Source organism: Tachysurus fulvidraco, chromosome 6 (assembly GCF_022655615.1).
Source record: "Tachysurus fulvidraco isolate hzauxx_2018 chromosome 6, HZAU_PFXX_2.0, whole genome shotgun sequence".
NCBI lineage: Eukaryota > Metazoa > Chordata > Actinopteri > Siluriformes > Bagridae > Tachysurus > Tachysurus fulvidraco.
Window position 1 is genome coordinate 8,495,190 of NC_062523.1, and position 21,947 is coordinate 8,517,136.

The 21,947-nt window shown below is 42.1% G+C and overlaps 1 protein-coding gene across 19 annotated transcripts in view; it reads right to left on the reverse strand.

Annotated features, from left to right (window-relative positions):
• Nucleotides 1-21,947, reverse strand: part of LOC113660846 (plakophilin-4) — a 117,064-nt gene that overhangs the window by 17,226 nt on the left and 77,891 nt on the right. For 14 of the 19 annotated variants that reach the window (XM_047815058.1, XM_047815057.1, XM_027174661.2 and 11 more), the window contains 5 exons: nucleotides 21,319-21,841; nucleotides 18,298-18,321; nucleotides 10,185-10,355; nucleotides 5,827-6,031; nucleotides 377-509 (listed from right to left, as the gene is read on the reverse strand). In XM_047815058.1, coding sequence (XP_047671014.1) covers nucleotides 377-509; nucleotides 5,827-6,031; nucleotides 10,185-10,355; nucleotides 18,298-18,321; nucleotides 21,319-21,841 — 1,056 coding nt within the window. The remainder of the gene's footprint in view (nucleotides 1-376; nucleotides 510-5,826; nucleotides 6,032-10,184; nucleotides 10,356-18,297; nucleotides 18,322-21,318; nucleotides 21,842-21,947) is intronic. The other 5 variants (XM_027174665.2, XM_027174666.2, XM_047815054.1 and 2 more) reach the window with 1 other exon arrangement.

The following is a 21,947-nucleotide window of genomic DNA, read 5'->3' on the forward strand; positions in this document are numbered from 1 at the left end:
AAGAAAGCAATATGCTGAGGTCTGGCTGAGCAAATCTCTAAAGCTCAGGGTGGAGTCAGACTTCCACTGCACACTCTGAACCCTCTCAGCAGGGTGGAGACCAGACATCTTTAAGCATAGATTTAAATGCACAAACATACACAGAAGAAACTCAGGGTACATACGGATAAAAAGATAAGAAAAGATCCTGTTTTCCGTGTGTGTGTGTGTGTGTGTGTGTAGACATAGCTGAACATAGTGCGTGTTTTTGAATGTAGCATTCATTTGTTATTAGTATAACTGAGTTATACTTCAATGTTGCTTAGTATTCACTTCAAGTAAGTGTGTGTGTGTGTGTGTGTTTGTGTGTGTGTGTGTGTGTGTGTGTGTGTGTTACCTCTGTCTTAGTGCGGTTATCTCCAAAACACAGGTGCTGTAGGTAAGCTGCGGCGTTGGCCTGCACAGAGGGGAACTGATGCTGCAGCATGTGAATCACTTCTGGCAACTCTGGGTCCCTCCATGCAAACTCTCTGAAGCCACACACACACACACACACACACACACACACACACACACACACACACACACACACACACACACACACACACACACACACACACACACACACACACACACACACGGCATAAACAATACAATCTTTTGCGTAGATTGACAATGAAGAGAACGATTAGCCGTTACGGTGAACATAAGTGTGTGACAAGGAGCTTGCATGTCATTGGATGCTCAGTGCAAAGCCAGCCTTGAAATGAGACTCTGACAAATGATTGCTACAAGCAGAAGGCCATTCTGTATCAGCTCAAGGTGAATAAAAATAGCTCCGTCACGGGGGATCCTGCCTGATCTGGCAACACGGCAAGTGACGCTAGCCAAGTTTGAGTAAAAGGGACAGCATTTTTTTGTATTTTTTTACTTTAGCTGTATATTTTTTTTATATCTTTGAACCCAGGTAAAGTCTTGTTGACCATAGATCAGTGTTAAATGAGTGAACATAGAAAGGTCAGGTACCTAGAAATGTTTTGGTTTTATTTTATACTTCCTAAGTGTGTTTAAGAATATCTGCAGGAGGTAAGAGGAGTTTCTAATCAGGCTTATGTTTCTCACACATGCATTCAAGTTGGATTAAATAATTAAAGTGTTTGAATACTTAAACACCTTCGAAGGTCAGGAGTAGATTCTGTATGTGCAGGTCTTTTTTTTTTTTTTCTTCTTCCTTGCTATAGCCAATCGTGGCAGGAAATGACAAAAGACTTATCTGCACAACAGTCGATAGTGTTCAGGCTGTAGATCAGCTCTGGTGTATGACCATGAATAAGAATGAGCAAATCAATGCTCTGTGTGACGTTAAAACAAACCAAGTACATACTGTACCCCACACACATACAGTATGGTGAATATCACTCTTTAAGCATAAACACAGTTGGACTGGCTAAAGTAAGCAATTTCGTATTCTTCTGGGTGAGAGCATGAATACCGTAGATGCATTGATGAAATTTAATAGAATTAACGCGGCTCATGATGCCGCCATGTCATGGATTTTGCTTTAATCCTTCAGACTGGCTCCGCCCCTTATAAAGTCTCTACCTTTTTTTTGGTCATGTCAGCAAAGTGGGCAGTGTCATTAGGGGTGTGCTCGCTCAGTGATTCTTTGGAAGTTGGATTACGGACTAGAACATCGTGTGTTCGTATCCCACCACTGCCAAGCTGCCAAGTCTGGGCCCTTGATCGAGGCTCTTAACCCGTAACTGTTCAGCTGTAGAAATGAGATAAATGAGTCTCACTGTATAAAGGTGTAAACTTTTTGGTGGTTTTCAGTGCGATTATAAACTTACCCAGTTCTCTCCTACAAACCATGCTACCCATCCTAGATTTAAATACACCTTCATAGAATGTCCAACAGGGGTTAGCATACTGACACACAAGAAGCCCTGGCCAAGTCTCTCCAAACTGAGGAAGGTTTAGGTCATTATACTTCATTACCTCCATAACTTCCAGTTATTTCGTCAGAATTACGTTTCCTTGTGCATGCACCCATCTAATCAACAAATCCTTCTGCTCATGGCAGGAGCTGAGAAATGTAAGCAGTTGGTGGGAAATCAATCTGTCCGTCAAGTCAATGCAAAAAACCACAATTTCGCCACTGTAATTCTCTCTATGAGGTGACATTTAACTGTGCCGCCTCAGCAACACGGCAGCCGTATCCGCGGGATCACAGAATGGAACTGGCTTATTATCGCTGGTAAACTTTCTTCAATTCTACAAAGAACGCGGGCTGCTGGGGAAACAAGCCCAATTTTCACACTGACCACCGCGCCTTCTTCCTGAACTGACCCAGTTACACATTACACACTGTATACTACACGCTAGGTACTAGAGAAGGTGGTACCTGATACTGTAGTGTAGTAAGGCCTCAAATCAAACACTAACCTTTTACACTGGACACAAATGACATTTAGCATGTGTACTGGACTCGTTTCACTGAACTGCAACAAACTCAAAAAGAAAAAGAAAAACTGCTTAAAAAGAGCTGCATTTAAAAAGCAAAATACCTAGTTTACATTTTTGCTTCTCATTTACATCCAGTACACAGCAGGGTTCTGTTTTAGTGCTACAACGTTTCATGGAAATAAAGAGAGGAGAGGAGGAGAGGAGAGAAGCGAAGAGAAGAGAAAATGAAAGGAGACAGGAGAAGAGAAGAGAAGAGAAGAGGAGGGAGACAAGAAGAGAAGGGGAGACAAGAAAAGAAGAGAACAGAAGGGAGACTAGAAGAGAAGAGAAGAGAAAAGAGAAGAAAAGAGAAGGGAGAAGAGAAGAGAGATGAGAAGAGAAGAAAAGAGAAGGGAGAAGAGAGATGAGAAGACAAGAAAAGAGAAAATAAGGGAGAAGAGAGATGAGAAGAGAATAAAAGATAAGAGAAAGGAGACAAGAAGAGAAGAGAAGAAAAAAGAAAAGAAGGGAGAAGAAAAGAAAGGAAGAAGAGAAGAGAAAAGAAGGGAGAAGAGAAGAGACGAGATGTCCTGCACTAATAGCATGCAAAGTGCAATATCTCACAAAAGCGCATGCAGGTGCCCTGAAGTTGTGACCTGATTTTAAAACTGTGTGTGTGTGTGTGTGTGTGTGTGTGTGTGTGTGTGTGTGTGTGTGTGTGTGTGTGTGTGAGAGATGTAGTCAATGTAGCATTTTTGTCGTGCTGTTGAAAGCGGGTGTGTGGAGTGATCTCAGTTGGAGAGTTCCATAAAAGACTTTCAGGAGGTTATGAAGTGGGCCAGGTTTTACAGAAGTAGTTAATGAGGGGTTTCTGCAGTCTGTAAATGTTTTGCACTTCTGATGACGTGAAGGTGAAATCAGCAGGCGATGCCGCGTCCTGAAAGTTCTGTGAGAGTGTCAATCTCTACCACTAAAGTAAAACAACCTCTAATTACACATCATTTTAAAAAGCTCACGGTGTTGCACTGCATTATTTAAAGACAAGCTTGTCTAAGCACACCTCGTGATAAAGCATTCATTAAATTCCAACCTGACATTAGATTTGTGCTGCCAGATTTCAACCTGCACTGATGATCACAAAGGTACTAAAAGTACAGGTCAGGTTTTGGTTCACTTCCTGCAGTCGGGTTGATTCGGAGACGAATCACTTTCTCTGAGCCATTCACTCAGAACTGGACCAGAACACCTCGTTCTGAAGGCTGTCGTCCCACTATGAGAAGACAACCTCACCAGGGTTCGATGTGACCCGATTAGTAAACTGCAGCCGTTTCTTGTGTTCTGATTATCAGGACTAGACTGCGTGTGAGATGAAGGTGGTGATGTGGTGATGTTGCAGGCTGCAGCGTAAAGGACAGAGACTAAGTGGGTGTGAATGATGCACTGATATCCACAGGGAGGACGTACGGTGGAATAAATAGGCTGACTTTTCTAAAAAGGCGAGCTCTTCTCATCAAAATTAGCCTGGGGCCATACTGCATTTACTCTGCTTTGCTACACACACACACACACACACTTTCACTCACACACACACTTTCACTCACTCACTCACTCACACACACACTTTCACTCACTCACTCACTCACACACACACACTTTCACTCACTCACTCACTCACACACACTTTCACTCACTCACTCACTCACTCACTCACTCACTCACTCACTCACTCACTCACTCACTCACTCACTCACTCACTCACTCACTCACTCACTCACTCACTCACTCACTCACTCACTCACTCACTCACATCCCCAGTGACCACTTCTTCTATAAATCTCCTTCATCGATGTAGCTCTCTCTCTGTGTGTGTGTGTGTGTGTGTGTGTGTGTGTGTGTGTGTGTGTGTGTGTGTGTGTGTGTGTGTAAAAAACTGCATGTTTACCCCTGCTCTAAACCACCTGCTTGTGTCAACACACAACAGAGTGTAAATCGCACACCCACTGTGCAAGGTCACGGAAGTTGAGGCGAGTAGGTCAAGAAAAAGGAGGAGCAAACATTCTCTCTTTCTTTCTATCTCTCACACACACACACACACACACACACACACACACACACACACACACACACACACACACACACACACACACACACACACACACACACACACACACACACACACCAAATGCACATGTCATGCCTTGCCTTACACAGAAGAGACAGAGCAGTGTGGGAATCCACAGTAGAAGGGGCCAGGCATGAGGCTTCGTGTTTAAATGTTTGGCCCCCTGCCCGGTGCACTCCAGAGTGAATGGAGGGAATACGACAGTGTTGAGTCAGCACCAGTGAAAAGAGCTCAGTAAGCAGGAGCAGCATCACGTTACTCACACACACACACACTTTACAACTGCTTGTACAAGCACAGTAGCATGTCGTGAGCTCATATTTTGAAAAAAGAAAAAAGTGCTCATTCATTCCACCCAACTTTAGTAAACCTTCACTACAGAATAGCGGCCCGTTTGGCTCCAAAAACGATTTCCTGTGTTTCTGAAGAAAGGAAGAACACACAACAGGTCGCGCTGTTATATGAAAAACCTCCTCATGGAAAACCAGGCATGGTGTGAGTGTGTTATTCTGCTCGTACCACCACACCATACCTCTCATCTCTTATGTTACAGCTTCATGTCAAGAGATGTTCTCGAGGGCATGACTGTTTACGAGCCAAAAATGCAGTTTGTCCTTTCGCAGACAAACCAGCAATCCTAAACTCGCCTGTCCTGAAGAGATTCCTGCACTGCAAAGCTTTACAAAGCACAGAGACTGTTACAAGCGCTGACATCTGAGCCTCCTTCCATAATGTTACATGGAGTTCTCCTAACAAAAATAATCACCTTCAACGTAACAACAATCGTACTTTCTTCCCTTGCTAAAAGAACAGTCACATAGACGCAAGCAGACATCAGTCTCCTCCTTCACCTCCTCAAAGAGAACAGAATGATGATTTGATAATTGAGCAGTGCTTTTTTTTTTTTTACAATGTCATATTCCACACAATTCAGCAGTCACTTTGTCTTCTGATGTTAATGCAAAATTTCACTTGTCTCAGATGTAATTCTTATTTTTTACTACAACACGTGAGCAGCAACAAATTATTAACAATTGCTCAATTTATTCAAGTTCACACTCAAAACCAGGAAATAAATTAAAAATAAAATGTAAGAAACACAAGAAAATGTATAATATTATGTCATACGCAGTGATCAGTTAAAAAATTATTAAAAAAAAGTATTGGAAAAGTCCAAAGAGAGAAAAAGACATGTAAAACACGTGTGAGTGTGAGTGTGTGTCTGTGTGTGTGTGTGTGTGTGTGAGTGCGAGTGTGAGTGAGTGCGAGTGTGAGTATACCTGGGGTCTTTCTGAATACTGTCGATGGAGGGAGAGCGAATGGCTCCATCGTCGATGCTGATGGCATGCCGGGTGAAGCTGCCCTCAGAGGGTCGGTACGGGCCGGAGCGGTACGGGTCTGAATACGTCACTGCGGTGTAGTTGTTGCTTCTTTGGTAGGTCATGTTGCTGCGCTGGCTGGAGCTCCTCTGCAGGTTTCCCACACCTTAGAGGAAAACATCAAAATGTAAAAACAAAACTATCAATCAGAACAACAGCACGAGAGAGAAAAAGAGCGAAAAAGAGAGAGGGGGAGAGAGAGATATGTGAGAAAATGCCTGAGAAACGAGTGAAAATAAAGAGAAGTGATGGTGTAAAAGCGTCTACATGAGTGGGTGTGTGGAGGTCTGGGATATTTAACAGCCACAGCACCACACACACAGACACACACAGACACACACAGGCACACAGACAAACAGACACACAGACAAACAGACTGACACATAGACACACACATTCCCTCAATCTGTAAGCCATTAGTGTTGACTTGTGTAGTAAACACTGCTCTTTGTTGCCAGAGAGATCTCGTTATCTTTATGTACAGGACATTTGGAGGATAATTCTTGGCAGATTAAATTCTGCAGTAAAGTAGTACAAGGTTGATGACTGACATTAGACTGCTTTTCTCCATAAGCAACCTGCATATAGGCAAACAAGCAGGATCAGACGCTATCCGGCCAAACCACCAAGCCTTGTTAAATATTTAGTTACGGAGCACCTTGGCTGAGTCGTCCTTCGTAAATAATCTCTCTTCCTTCAGCACAACTACATTCTGGGCTTTACACACAACAAGCCAAGCTCAGTCCCAACAGTGTCCTGGGAATCAGCTCGAGTCAGTCGTGTGGAAGACACCCATTACCAGCAAACCCCATCCAAAACTTCCTCAAGGATGGTTTAAAGTCACAACATGTCTCAAGAATTGTTTCTATTCCTTTTTCACAAATGTTACTTCATCTTCATGATATCTTCGCTATTAGACTTATATGTGCAACACATTGTCACTGGCACTAGCATCTAGCATTTACATCACTGTGTCTGTTCTTCATGACTATGTTCTTTTATTTTTATAATTAGAAATGAGGGGTACTCTTTTTTTAAATTATGATAGATAATCTATCTTTATATATATATATAAATGTGGAATACTCTTTCTTTTTTTCATTTTTGAGTTAACTCTTTAACTCTTTGCTGAAACAACATAAAAGCATCAAAAGCGGATGAACTAGCACATTTAATTCAATTACCTTAGTGCTGATTGGTTCTTTAATCCGACTGCTTATTTTGGATTAAGTCTAAATTGCGTAGTGCACTGAGGCTGAAAAATATTTTGGAACATGGTCCGTTTTTTTTTAATTCGGGGGCAAACACTGTGAGACTTATGACTTTAGAGAGAGTCATGCCCTCGAGAATCTTGGCAGGAATTTCCTGTCACGGCCCCCTGTGTTACATTAGTAAGGAAAGAATTGTCCATATTAGTCTTCCGAGTTCACATAACGGCACGTAACGTGGCTGTGATCGCTAGGATTATCTGAATAAATGCAAATGGTTCATATGTGTAAAGTGACCAAAGAATGCTTCAGTCATTTCATTCATCTACATTTTCCTCCATCATGCAGTGTGTGTGTGTGTGTGTGTGTGTGTGTGTGTGTGTGTGTGTGTGTGTGTGTGTGTATGTATGTGTGTGGGTAAGGGAAGACCGATGCTGATTTTTTCCATACACTGTTCTGACTGTTTCTTTTTTTTGGCAGGCTAAATGTGCCATCTGTTACACAAACAGGTGACTTCTGTGGCCGCTCTGCCTTTTCACCACAAACAGCACAACAGGAAGTGACAAATGCTGGTATAAAAAGAACAAGCTACTGCTGATCAGTGAGATTTTAAATGTTGTTGTCATATCTTACAAGATCAAGTATTTACTTCTGTCTGATTTATACCACGATTAACCTCGAAGCGTCAGAGCGGAGTTTGTCTGTGACGAGGCAAGCGACGATGAGAATGATTAAACCTGCCGTGAATGGAGAGCTATAAAGGCAACGAGCTATTAAGATTTAATTTAGAACCATCACAAAGTGTACACAGGGATGGATTATTTGTAGTAAGGTACTTCTTAGTAAGAAGACCCAAATGACCTTTTATCTCTCTTTCTCTCTCTCTCTCTCTCTCTCTCTATTGATGTAGTGAAGTACAAACATATTGCACGCATTTATGGAAGAACCGTCTTCAGACTGCTTATGAGCAAACTCATCAGATATGAGGAATTGAGCAAGAGGCAAAAATAGTGAGTGAGTGAGAGAGAGAGAGAGAGAGAGAGAGAGAGAGAGAGAGAGAGAGAGAGGAAGATAAAAAAGTCAATTCACACTGGCTGCAATTCTGAAAAGTTTGAAGAGATTTTGACCTTTTCAATCATAACCGTCTCCATAAAACTTGTAATCTGTGAGACGCCATGTCCTGCCTTCTTAATACTTTGTCTATTTCCCCGCTTTTGCAATAGCAGTACACTGCATACACACACATTTCGAGTTTTACTTTCGTATTTGGTGTAACGTGAGCTTTATTTAAATATTATAATCGACAATGGGGGGCACGGTGGCTTAGTGGTTAGCACGTTAGCCTCACACCTCCAGGGTTGGGGGGTTCGATTCCCGCCTCCACCTTGTGTGTGTGGAGTTTGTGTGTGGAGTTTGTGATGTTTTCCCAGTGCCTCGGGGGTTTCCTCCGGGTACTCCGGTTTCCTCCCCCGGTCCAAAGACATGCATGGTAGGTTGATTGGCATCTCTGGAAAATTGTCCGGAGTGTGTGAGTGTGTGCCCTGCGATGGGTTGGCACTCCGTCCAGGGTGTATCCTGCCTCGATACCCGATGACGCCTGAGATAGGCACAGGCTCCCCGTGACCCGAGAAGTTCGGATAAGCAGTAGAAAATGAATGGATGAATAATCGACAATAACATGACTGTGCATCCTAAAATAGCGTTTAAATGTAATGAATATGTCTGGAGTCCCATGGTATCCATGTTGTAAGCTTATCTAAGGCTGCAGGACTTGGATACTGTTGTAAATATGGGTATTAGTATTCAGGATAAAAATAAAAAAAAGTGTATATACAATAAAACTTAAAAACAAATCTTTTACATACCGTTGTTACCCGTAAGGAATGTTGATGTACTTCCATGTTCACATTTGCAGCTAACAATTCTTTGTTGTTGCCAATGTAGAGAGAACTCTTATGGACATGGACTCTCTTGAATGAAATATTTTATTACACTAATCAAATTAAGATGAAAGTACATTTTTCGTTTTTTCCAACTTTGCATGATAAACTGAACACAGAGGGACACGTATGGATTTTCCAAATTACTTGGGTTTTAACTAATTTGCAAAGAATTAAGCAAATCTTTTTATAAACGAGTTCTAGTCAGTCCTGGTAATTTACTCAGGCAATGAACAGTCACCTGTGGCTTGCCGGTGTGAAATATGGTGGCTATTAGCACTCTGCCACTCACAGAGTGAACTCCAGCATGGAGACCTTCTCTTAGCTCCTAGACCTGTCCTTTTTTCCTCTATCTCTTAATCCTTTGCTTATTCTCTCTCTCTCGGTCTCCCTTCTCTGTATGTGATATGTGCTCTATCTCTGTGCTCTATCTCACCTTCTGTCTGCGAAGGAAAAGAAATTGCATGTGTGGAGAACACAGCATTCTCTATGGGGAGATAAAGACATGACTCTACACCTGAGCCTTTCAGAGCACTCTCTCTCCCTCTCCATCCCACAAACACAAACACACACCCCTAAAGTGGCTTATAAGCTTATAAGCACCCACACATGAAGAATGACAGTAGAATATGCCATTTTTAAAAGCCTCCCTTGAGATTAGAAACAATCTTCTCTGCTCTCTACACAGCTACAATCAGCATACACAACCCAGTGCAGAAATCCTTCACCTAAACACAAATTACATGCTGACGCCCACCCTACTCAGCAGCCACTAAACCGAACACTAACTGTCTTTCATTGCGATCGGGAGTGTATAGAGACGGTCACAAACGCAGCTCATGTAACTGGTTATTTGAGTATTGGAGTAAACTATGTACTTTGTCGTTAGTAATAATTACTAACAGCAGCTTTCCAGCATTGTATATATACACGTACACACACACACACACACACACACACACACACACACACACACACACACACACACACACACACACACACACACACACACACACACACACACACACACACACACACACAAATTTAAAGAGATATACTCATCTCTCAGAAAGGAAGCATGAGCTTAGTAAAAGTGTGTAGAGCTTCTTACCTGAAGGCGATCTGTAGAGTGGTGAGTGTGTAATGTGGCTGGGGCTGCGGTACAGAGGCCCGTGAAAGGCTCGGTCTTCATAGATAGGTCCAATATGGCGGTCTGGACTCACAGTGGAGCGTAAATCAGCTCCATGGGGACTGTGCTGACTCGCGAAGGACGCTCGCAGACCTGCCGAGGACAATCGGAAAGACAGAATAAGGGACAGAGAGACTCACTCATTTCCACATTTTCAACACACTTCACGCTTGTATACTCCGAATTCAGCTTGAGAATTACTGGGAACGTAGAAAATGTACAGAAAGAATAAAATAACATTTTCAGATCCTGTCACGCAAGCAGGGTCCCGAGGGAAGTGTGCGAGAGCCAGGTGCACGGACTTACACGTGGCATTCACAATCAGAGGCCTTTTTTTGAGAGGGAGGGGAAATATTATCCATCCTATGTGTGATTTAGGTTAAAGCCTTACATAGGTAGAATTTAAGGGAAAACAGTGATGTCAGCATAACCCAAGGGATTGCGTGAGCTGCAGCTCTTCTCCCCTTACCACTGATGGTGTTAAAAGCCATTCAGCCTCTAATTCTCCTTACACAGTCCTGGTCGTGTTTAATATATTTGCAGGCCAAGAGCAGAGCACATGAGAATATTTAAGTTGGCCTAGAATTGGATTTACTGATATGCTAAAATCTTCACTCAGCCTCAGCGAACCGGAGAAGAACAGTAACTTAATTATTAGCACTCTAATCATGAAAACACGTTGCTCTGTAGCTGCAGACTGCACAGTGCCATCGTTATACATTATGATTTAAAAATTCACAGCGTATAGAAAGTGGAGGCGTGTGGTTTCAATCCCTCTGTACAGAAAATCTTTATGCAGAAGACAGAAACATTAGGAGGACCTTTTAGGGGAGATGGAGCCTGTGCAGTGATGTAGCTAAAGAGAAGAAAAGTAACTCCAGGCATTCTACCAATTAATCCTAGACTCATCTGCCAGGGAAAACCCAGATGAGATCATGCATATTACTGTAGTTTAAATTATAGCCCTGCGTATTTATGTGTGTTTTGAGCCAAGAGCAAAAAGCTGGGTTTGCATTTTTGTCTGGGTGAAAGTGACAGTGAGAATCTGTCCATGACGAGGAAAAAAAACAGGTTCATGACGGTGAACAATGCAGCAGACTCTGTGTGTGTGTGTTCATTTTCCAGAGGGATACTGAGCATCACTTGGGCTCTGAGTCCAGATGTGAAGCAGAGCTCAGAGAGTAAAACTACAGCAGTTCACCAATGCCTGCACACACATACTCTTAAACAAAGCTCACACTTTATATACAGTGCTCAACATCCCATTTTTAGGTGAGCAAAAGTATTAAAAGAGATTTAAGTAAAATAACACTTTCTATTTAGTTGCAAATCATTTGATTTAAATGACTTCAATTTAATCCAAATTTATTTCTCTCTCTCATTCGTTCATTCATTCCCTCTCATTCATTCTCTCATTCATTTTCTCTCTCTCATTCATTCTTCGTTCTTTCCCCTCATTCATTCTCTCTCATTTATTCATTCTCTCTCATTCATTCATTCGTTCTTTCCCTCATTCATTCTCTCTCACATTCATTCATCTCTCATTCATTCATTCATCTCCCATTCATTCATTCATTCATTCATTCTCTCTCTCCCTCCCATTCATTCTCTCTCCCATTCAATCATTCATTCTCTCTCATTCATTCATTCATCTCCCATTCAATCATTCATTCTCTCTCATTCATTCATTCATCTCTTATTCATTCTATCTCCTCTGTTCTGCATAACATCTATTCAAATCTATTCAATTCAATTCACATGAAATTACTGACCCTTTCTTATGGGTCTGCATTCGATCACGCAGGTGCGCACACATCACACACACAAACACACACACACACACACACACACACACACACACACACACACACACACACACACACCTCTAAAGATATGATGTTTTTTCCCATGCAATTCTACTTCAGTCTACAGGTACTGGAAAATTTAGACAGCAGAGAAGAACAAACCGCCTCGTGGATAATTGAACTTAAGATGGGGAGAGCAAATGAGAGAAGAGAGCTGGAGAAAGCTGGAGAGAGAGAGAGAGCAATACCAACACAACATCTATTCAATTCTGTTCAATTTACTTATATAGCACTTTTAACAATGGACCTTATATTGAAGCAGCTTTACAGAAGTATAGAAATATCTGTCAGTCACATGTTCCTAGATTTTGGATCACTTGAAAATGGATGGGTTCAAACAAAAGGTGCAATGTTCTCCATCTCTTCTACACCCACAGTAGAAGTAAAATTTAGGAGCTGCAAGTTGATATTCTGATTTATTTTTCCACTGATAATCATCTGTGGAGCTCAAACTTACATGTCTTCAGTGTACAGCAAAGACAAATAGTTGGATTTTTCTTTCATAAGTTTATAATATTTTCATAGTATTCGAAATCTCCTGAAGTATCACAATCTCACATGAGCACACCAGCATGGTAGATGAGGTAGTGTGTAATATAACTGTTGTATACGACTACTGAATAATAATGTTAAGTGCTGTGTGTCGATGGTGTGCTGAAAAAAAAACGGCCAAAAATGAGAGCTGACACAGACGTGTTCAGTGCAGGACAAAAAAGAGGTCATACTTTACGAGACCTTTACGTTACAGCCCATGTAGTGAGAATATAAAAAGTGAACTGGAATCCATCTGGTACTCAGCCTATATATGTGAGTTATTCCTTCAGATGAGTTGAAGATGGTAGACTTTTGAATGATTTACAAAAACAAGCTAAATATCTATGACAAGAGCATTACTGTGGTCAAGTAATAAAAACAGCTAATAAATGTAAAAATATGGTGCAGTTTGTGCTATGAAGGTTGATCTCAGTGACCTCGCTGTGGGCTTTTTCTGGGGCAAATTGTTTTGGGAAAATCACTGTCATAGTCTACAGAGTGTGTGTAAACACACAGCATTCAGGGTCATCACAGGAATATTCATAATAAACTGTAACGTGCTTGAGAAGGTCACAGAACACAATATATAGGTTCATGCTAAGAACTCCGGGCTTAATAAGACACAAAAAGGTATAAATGATATTAATCAAGGGTTCGTACTAATTAAGCAAAACAAGTGTAGAAAACCATGGAAACCATGACACATTCCTTCCTTCTTCTCTTAAAAAAATTGCTGTATGGAATAAACCTTCTCTGGATTTTGTCACTCAAATGCAGAGTGTAATGTTACTGCTAATACTCTCACTGTGGCAGTAGGAAATTATAGGCTCTTTAATATGGGTCTGCGTTCCAATACTACTGTTAGGCGAGCGCGCGCGCACGCGCACACACACACACACACACACACACACACACACACACACACACACACACACACACACACACACACACACACACACACACACACACACACACACACACACACACACACACACACACACACACACACACACACACACACCTCTGAAGATGTGATGTGATGGTTTTTCCATGCAATTCTACCAACAGTCTACAGGTACTGGAATATCTAGTCAGCAGAGCAGAACAAACCGTCTCATGGATAATCGAACATAAGACAAGGAGAGCAAATGAGAGAAGAGAGCTGGAGAAAGCAGGTAAGTTAGACCGTGAAAGAAAGAGAGAGAGAGAGAGAGAGAGAGAGAGATGCACTTTCATGCTCGTGCCCACGCTGTCTTTGACGCATCATTCACTTCAGCTCAAATGATTAGCTCAAATGGGTCAAAGCAGAACTTACAGAACCCTGCAGAATGGTCCAGACTCTTACAGTAAAGTCTATCATGTTAATATTACATCCACACCCACTAGGTTTTATATGAATCCTATAGCATGTTCTAGGTTCTAGAATGTTCATCCTACATCTTGTTTTATATGAATCCTGTAGCATGATCTAGAAAAATAATCCTACATGTTTTATATGAATCCTGTAGCATGATCTAGAATAATAATCCTACATGTTTTATATGAATCCTGTAGCATGATCTAGAATAATAATCCTACATGTTTTATATGAATCCTGTAGCATGATCTAGAATAATAATCCTACATGTTTTATATGAATCCTGTAGCATGATCTAGAATAATAATCCTACATGTTTTATATGAATCCTGTAGCATGATCTAGAATAATAATCCTACATGTTTTATATGAATCCTGTAGCATGATCTAGAATAATAATCCTACATGTTTTATATGAATCCTGTAGCATGATCTAGAATAATAATCCTACATGTTTTATATGAATCCTGTAGCATGATCTAGAATAATAATCCTACATGTTTTATATGAATCCTGTAGCATGATCTAGAATAATAATCCTACATGTTTTATATGAATCCTGTAGCATGATCTAGAATAATAATCCTACATGTTTTATATGAATCCTGTAGCATGATCTAGAATAATAATCCTACATGTTTTATATGAATCCTGTAGCATGATCTAGAATAATAATCCTACATGTTTTATATGAATCCTGTAGCATGATCTAGAATAATAATCCTACATGTTTTATATGAATCCTGTAGCATGATCTAGAATAATAATCCTACATGTTTTATATGAATCCTGTAGCATGATCTAGAATAATAATCCTACATGTTTTATATGAATCCTGTAGCATGATCTAGAATAATAATCCTACATGTTTTATATGAATCCTGTAGCATGATCTAGAATAATAATCCTACATGTTTTATATGAATCCTGTAGCATGATCTAGAATAATAATCCTACATGTTTTATATGAATCCTGTAGCATGATCTAGAATAATAATCCTACATGTTTTATATGAATCCTGTAGCATGATCTAGAATAATAATCCTACATGTTTTATATGAATCCTGTAGCATGATCTAGAATAATAATCCTACATGTTTTATATGAATCCTGTAGCATGATCTAGAATAATAATCCTACATGTTTTATATGAATCCTGTAGCATGATCTTAAATGATTTTTACTGCAACCTCCATCTGAGAAAAGCTTGTCACACACTCGCTCTCTGTCTGCCTCTCTCTCACTCACTCTGTCTGCCTCTCACTCCCTCTCTGTCTGCCTCTCTCTCACTCACTCTGTCTGCCTCTCACTCGCTCTCTGTCTGCCTCTCTCTCCCTCACTCTGTCTGCCTCTCACTCGCTCTCTGTCTGCCTCTCACTCGCTCTCTGTCTGCCTCTCTCCCGCTCACTCTGTCTGCCACTCTCTCGCTCACTCTGTCTGCCACTCTCTCGCTCACTCTGTCTGCCACTCTCTCGCTCACTCTGTCTGCCACTCTCTCGCTCACTCTGTCTGCCACTCTCTCGCTCACTCTGTCTGCCTCTCACTCGCTCACTCTGTCTGCCTCTCACTCGCTCTCTCTGTCTGTCTGCCTCTCACTCGCTCTCTCTGTCTGTCTGCCTCTCACTCGCTCTCTCTGTCTGTCTGCCTCTCACTCGCTCTCTCTCTCGGTCTGCCTCTCACTCCCTCTCTCTCTCGGTCTGCCTCTCACTCACTCACTCTCTCGGTCTGCCTCTCACTCACTCACTCTCTCGGTCTGCCTCTCACTCTCACTCTCTCTCAGGGTCTGCCCCTCACTCACTCTCTCTCACGGTCTGCCCCTCACTCACTCTCTCTCACGGTCTGCCCCTCACTCACTCTCTCTCACGGTCTGCCCCTCACTCACTCTCTCTCACGGTCTGCCCCTCACTCACTCTCTCTCACGGTCTGCCCCTCACTCACTCACTCTCTCTCACGGTCTGCCCCTCACTCACTCTCTCTCACGGTCTGCCCCTCACTCACTCACGCACTCGGTCGGTCTGCCCCTCACTCACTCACTCACTCGGTCGGTCTGCCCCTCACTCACTCGGTCGGTCTGCCCCTCACTCACTCGGTCGGTCTGCCCCTCACTCACTCACTCGGTCTGCCCCTCACTCACTCACTCGGTCTGCCCCTCACTCACTCACTCACTCGGTCGGTCTGCCCCTCACTCACTCACTCACTCGGTCGGTCGGTCTGCCCCTCACTCACTCACTCGGTCTGCCCCTCACTCACTCACTCACTCGGCCGGTCGGTCTGCCTCTCACTCACTCACTCACTCACTCGGTCTGCCCCTCACTCACTCACTCTCTCGGTCTGCCTCTCACTCACTCTCTCCGTCTGCCTCCTCTCAACTTAAGTTTAGATCATACTGCCAAGGCTCTCGCACCACAAATATAACCTTCAATACACTTTCAATGCCATGGGTTTTATTGTGCCTTTTTGATCCTTCCCTTGAACATTCACTGTTACTTCTTAAAGCCAGTTAACTTATTTTATGACTAGAATAGGATCATTTTCATTCTCATCAAACAATGCAGTGAGCGTAAGATAGGGTGGAGTCATCTAGGAAGAGAGAGACCATGCCCATGTGGATATGAATGTTCCATCGGAGGATGAAGGTGATCGGTTCCAAGAATCAGTTGTGGAGCCAAAAACCAAGTCACCAATCAATAAACACCTCCTAAAGTGTAACAGAGCCACTAGTTTTTGCTAAAAATCACACCAAAGCACTCTGGGTAATTTATTGCTTGTATCTGTGGCACAGAGTGCTCTGGAGGATACAAAGTAGTCTCCAGGTCGACTTAAGGCCATACTGACAACAGCAACCTGAACGCAGCCATGGGACAGAGCTCCATAACACTCGACAACATTATCCACACGTGGGACATGGGCGTCAGTGTCTAATGATCTGACTCAAAGGAGAAAAGTTTAGCCATTGGCAGGGCAGAGCTCTGGTGCTGTGCCTAATAAATCCTCATTTGGCCCAGCTTCATTAGTTATTACTGAAGGCACTGCTGACGGTTCTTGGCAGAAATCTCCTGGCACAGAGACCCGGTAAACGAATGCGCACACTTAACTAGATGCAGCTGACTAGAATTTGTTTAAAGACAGTAACAGACTTTGGCCTGAAAACAAAAGAGAATGCAATGTAAAGCTTAAGGCAACCTGGGGTTTGCTCCCCACACACAGGCTAGAAATCCTGAAGGATATGCACCAAGCATCAAAAAATATAATAGCATAATAATATCGTACTGAATCCACAGAACAGTTCTGTCTCTGCAGTTTCCAAAAGGCAGAATTAAACCACATGACAGGACATATTTCTCCCAGATCTGCCTTTCTGGAGAGAAAATGGAGGTGACACACTACTGCCAATAATCCAATCAGTGGAAATAACCCAGTCTGAACAGGGACAAATAGAGAGACAGAGAGAGAGTGGGGAGAGAATGAAAAGGGATTGTGAAGGAGAGATTAATGGAAAAGAAATTGAAAAAAGAAGGAAGGAAAGAACAGAAAGAAAAGAATGAAAGGAAGGTAACCAGTAAGCCAAAGAGAGGACTAAGCATGAGTAGAATGGAGGGAGAAAAGAACAAAGGGGAAAAATAAAGTGTGTGTGTGTGTGTGTGTGTGTGTGTACGTGTGTGTTTTGGGTTGCCTGACAATGTGTTTTCACCTGTGATTAAACCTTACTGAATCTGCACAAAGTAAGCGTCCCACTATCCAGTTACATGCAGCATACACACACACGCACACACAGACACACACATGACACACACGACACACTCACAGACTCACACACTCACGACACACACACACACAACACAATGGAGTAAATCTGAATCTAAAGTGACAGGAGACAATGCAGATCGTCTCTATAGTGAAAGCTGTATCTGTCAGTGGTACTATAACTACTGACAGAGCAGTAAAAAACTGATTCAATCCCAAACGTTCAAAAAATATGAATGTGTTACAATTCCCTGAGTTTCTATGCACAACAACATGACACGGACGTTAAACAGAGAAACATTTGAGTAGACATGAACAGTCTTGTTTCACCTTCTAGAGTTTCCTGGTGAGTGATGGGGGATAAAAAGAAAATGAAAATCCCTTTTGAAAAGACTAAAGGAGAATCAAATAGAATGACAATACATTCACTGTACTATGAATGAATATACTGCAAAATGCACACACACACACACACACACACACACACACAAACACACATGATGAATTAACATCAAGAAAGTAAGGCGCTTTCACCTGGAACGTCATCGATCAAGGCGTCTGAATAGATCCGAGGGCAGCAAAAAACAGAAAGACAAGTTACAATTTCAGATGTTATTTGTCACATGTCTCAGCAGTACCATGACCATGCACATCAACACTCAGTCAGAGATGACGATTAATCAACATCTGTGAGAACATTCCCTTATAATAATAATAATAATAATAATAATAATAATAATAAAAAAAAAGACATACAATCTGAATTTATTCGAATGCGACACTGATCCATTACACACATTCCTTCACTGAAACAAGCTGCTATTCAGGAAGCCTCGGCTTAATCAGCTCGGAGCTGTAATTCCTCCTTGACCTCGACTGTGTGGTTTTACACACCTAATTGGAGGTCAGACACGAGCAACAACGGTCACTCATTCACCAGGAGAGTGCAGCGGAGGAGGGAAAGCGTTACTTCTTCACCTTAAACAAATAAAACCCATTGAAATCCTCACATTATCGATGGTTAACTTACACTGTACAGAACAGTGAAAATCAGTAAAAGACAGACGATATAAAATGAGCAACTATAACATAACAAAGACACCGGCTATCTTTTTCTGCTTAACCATTAATCATTAGCTTGTGGCTATAAATATGACTATGATCAATTATGTGCTGTTTCACATTAGCGCTGTGTACTCTGTGAATTAATGAGGAGGATAATGCATAATTCTCTGCCTAATCATTTCAACATTCCCTTTTTTTTTTAACAAGCCATATAATCACACCAGAAAGTGCAAATGAGATGTATTCTTTATTCATGGAATTAGTTTAACTAATCGCATGTGATTGGTCACAATCAGAACATCTGCACTGAAATAGTATTAAGAAAGAAAAAGTAATTCGGTGGTCCCGTTTATTTATTTATTTATTTATTTATTTATTTATTTATTTTTATTTACACCGAGTGCCTGGTTCAGTCGTCTAAAACACTTTGGACGATAATCCTCCAGATGATGATTATAGATTCTCCGTTCGACCGGACGCTCGAGGTGGATTATCCCTATCGGAGTCAAAACCTAAAGGCTTCCACATGATTAGATTAATTAAGGCAACAATTTGATATATTTGATGATATCGCTGTATATGATGATGGTCTTCTAATGCAACATTTGCCCTTAAGGTTTAACGTGTGCATTCTGAGATGGACGTCTGATCATTGTGGTTGTAAAGAGTGGCTAGTTGAGTAAATTACAGCCTTGTTATCAGCTCACATCAGTCTGACTGATCTTCTCTGACCTCTTTCATCAACAAAGCAGCAGCTCACTGAATGTCTTTCGCCTCAGATCAGATCAGACTATTCAAGCCCGTATGGACGCGTCGTCCGTTCCACGATCAAACGAAAACCATTCTGATGTTTCATGTGATCATTAACTGAAACTCCTGACCTTATCTGTATGATTCTATGCATTGTAGTGCTGCACCGTGATTGGCTAATTAGAAAACTGCACGAGTGAGTAAGACAGGTATGAAAATGAAGCAATTTCTGACGGCAGATAAATGAACAAATCCTAAGGGGTTGTGAATTAGAATGAAATGTTGTCCTCAAGTTATTCAGCTCTTGCATTTTTTAATGTGCTCGTTTTATTTTTGTGCAACAAACAGCCTTGTAGCAGCAAAATAACGAGAAATGACTAGCTTTCTATCTTCGTCGGCATTGAGATAAACTGAAAAACAAACAGGTAATATTACACGTTCCTGTTCTAGTAGATCTTGCAGCGTCCGATACAAGTTTTAAGAGTTAAAGAGTTATCCGTTGCCACACAAACAATTGTCATAATTCTGCATCGTACCGACGAATTAGTATTTCACAGCCGAACCCACGTCGCGCCACTCGCCTCACCGTATCGCTCGCCTTTGCACTGTGAATAAAATAAATCTGTGTTTGCTAAAGAGCGGGTTTGCCACCTGCTGCAGATAAAAAACCCTGACTTGAGATGCTGCTTTGTGTGGTCCATCATCATTAGATAAAACGTACCACAATGGCCAGCAATTTCCTGAGTGAGCAAAAATAAATCAGGGGGCTCGTGAAAGGGAAAGGAAACCACAGCAGAGATGCTTGACTCATTAAACACTGGCACACAGCAGTTTTAAATCAAAGTCCTATTGGTGGGGAAGAAAAGAAAAAAAAAAGGAGAAAGACGGATAAGAATGGACAGGAGTGTTGCCCTGTCACAGACAATTCAGTTCCACGAGCTTTTGAAATGTCAGCGCTAAAGCTCTAGGCAGACACCCACGCTAAGGAACCACAACAGATCTATCCATCAGCGCTTATGGATAAATTGCCCATAAGAGCTGTCAGCCGCAGCAAAGCTTCTATCATCCTCCCACTGTCTCGCTCCTCTACTCTTCCCCATGGCACATGCTTTTAACTCCCTATTCATTTAGCTTCAACAATGACATATGGCTGTAAAGACAACAAGAACCTGAATCAATTCTAAAGATCGGAGAACTGGCAACTATGTTTCTGAAAAACATTTATAGTATATAGTTAGAGTTTTATGTGAAAACCAGTCATCTGCTGTGGTCTTTTATGGGTAGATTTGTTTTCCTATTTCTTCAGATTAGTGATTTACACAGAAAGCCTTCAATTAGTGATATGCTGGGAAACAGCAGTGCTTAAGATGTAAAGATATGGGAACAAAACTCATTATGGAGGAACACTGAGACAGAGGAAGTGAGATGTGCTGGTGGGAAATAGTAGAGATCGGGATTGGCATTACTTATTCGGTGTTAGATCAGATCTTGCACAAAAAGAAAGATTACAGAATAGTGACTGTATGAATAAGAATGTAAGTGAAGGGATTTGAAATCTGTTTAAGTTTTAAATAACCTTTAATACAGCAGACGCTTACGTGGAGTGGACGAGCTTGTTAGGTGCATCGCATGACTGGAATCCTTGTGAGGATTAATATGAGTAAGAAACAAAGCAAGAAACAGAATCGTGCACACAAAAAATGGCAAAGTGCTTTAAACAACACGTGTACAGACACACACCTGTCAGGCTGTCCGGCGGTGCCAGCATCCTCTCGTAGATCTCGTACGAGTGTGTGCTGTAGGGATCGGATCCCTCGTGCAGCAGCATCCTTGGCAACGTCGATCCGTAATGCTGCGGCACGGCCGTCATTCCTGTTCGCACCGGAGATGAACTGGATGCCACATGCCCTTCTTCCCCTGCCGCACTGAGCGGTGAGCCCAGACGCCCAGAGTAGGGCGAGGTGGTACGGCTGGCGCTGGTGCCTGAACCCACCCTGCGCAGGGTGGAGGGGGAGTTTCTTTGAGCTGAGAAGGGAGAGCTGGCCCTCTGAGAGTTGGGCAGGGTGCTGCTGGAGAAGATGCTTGGCAGTGGCTTAGGCTCGGTTACGATGGGCGAGACGTAAGCACTGCCCGGCGATGCCCGCAATGACCCACGCAAAGGAGAGATGCTAGTGCTGTAGGCAGGTGACTGTGTCCTGGATGGTACTGAACTCACACGCCGCATGGCACGTCCCGGGATCGCCCCACCGACACCTCCAGACATCTGGCACACAGGCAAAGAAAAAAAAATGCCATTGTTTACAGCTGTGTCTTGCTTTTCTAGATTCCTACCATTCCATAGCACAGACACTGTCCTTGTGAGAATTGTT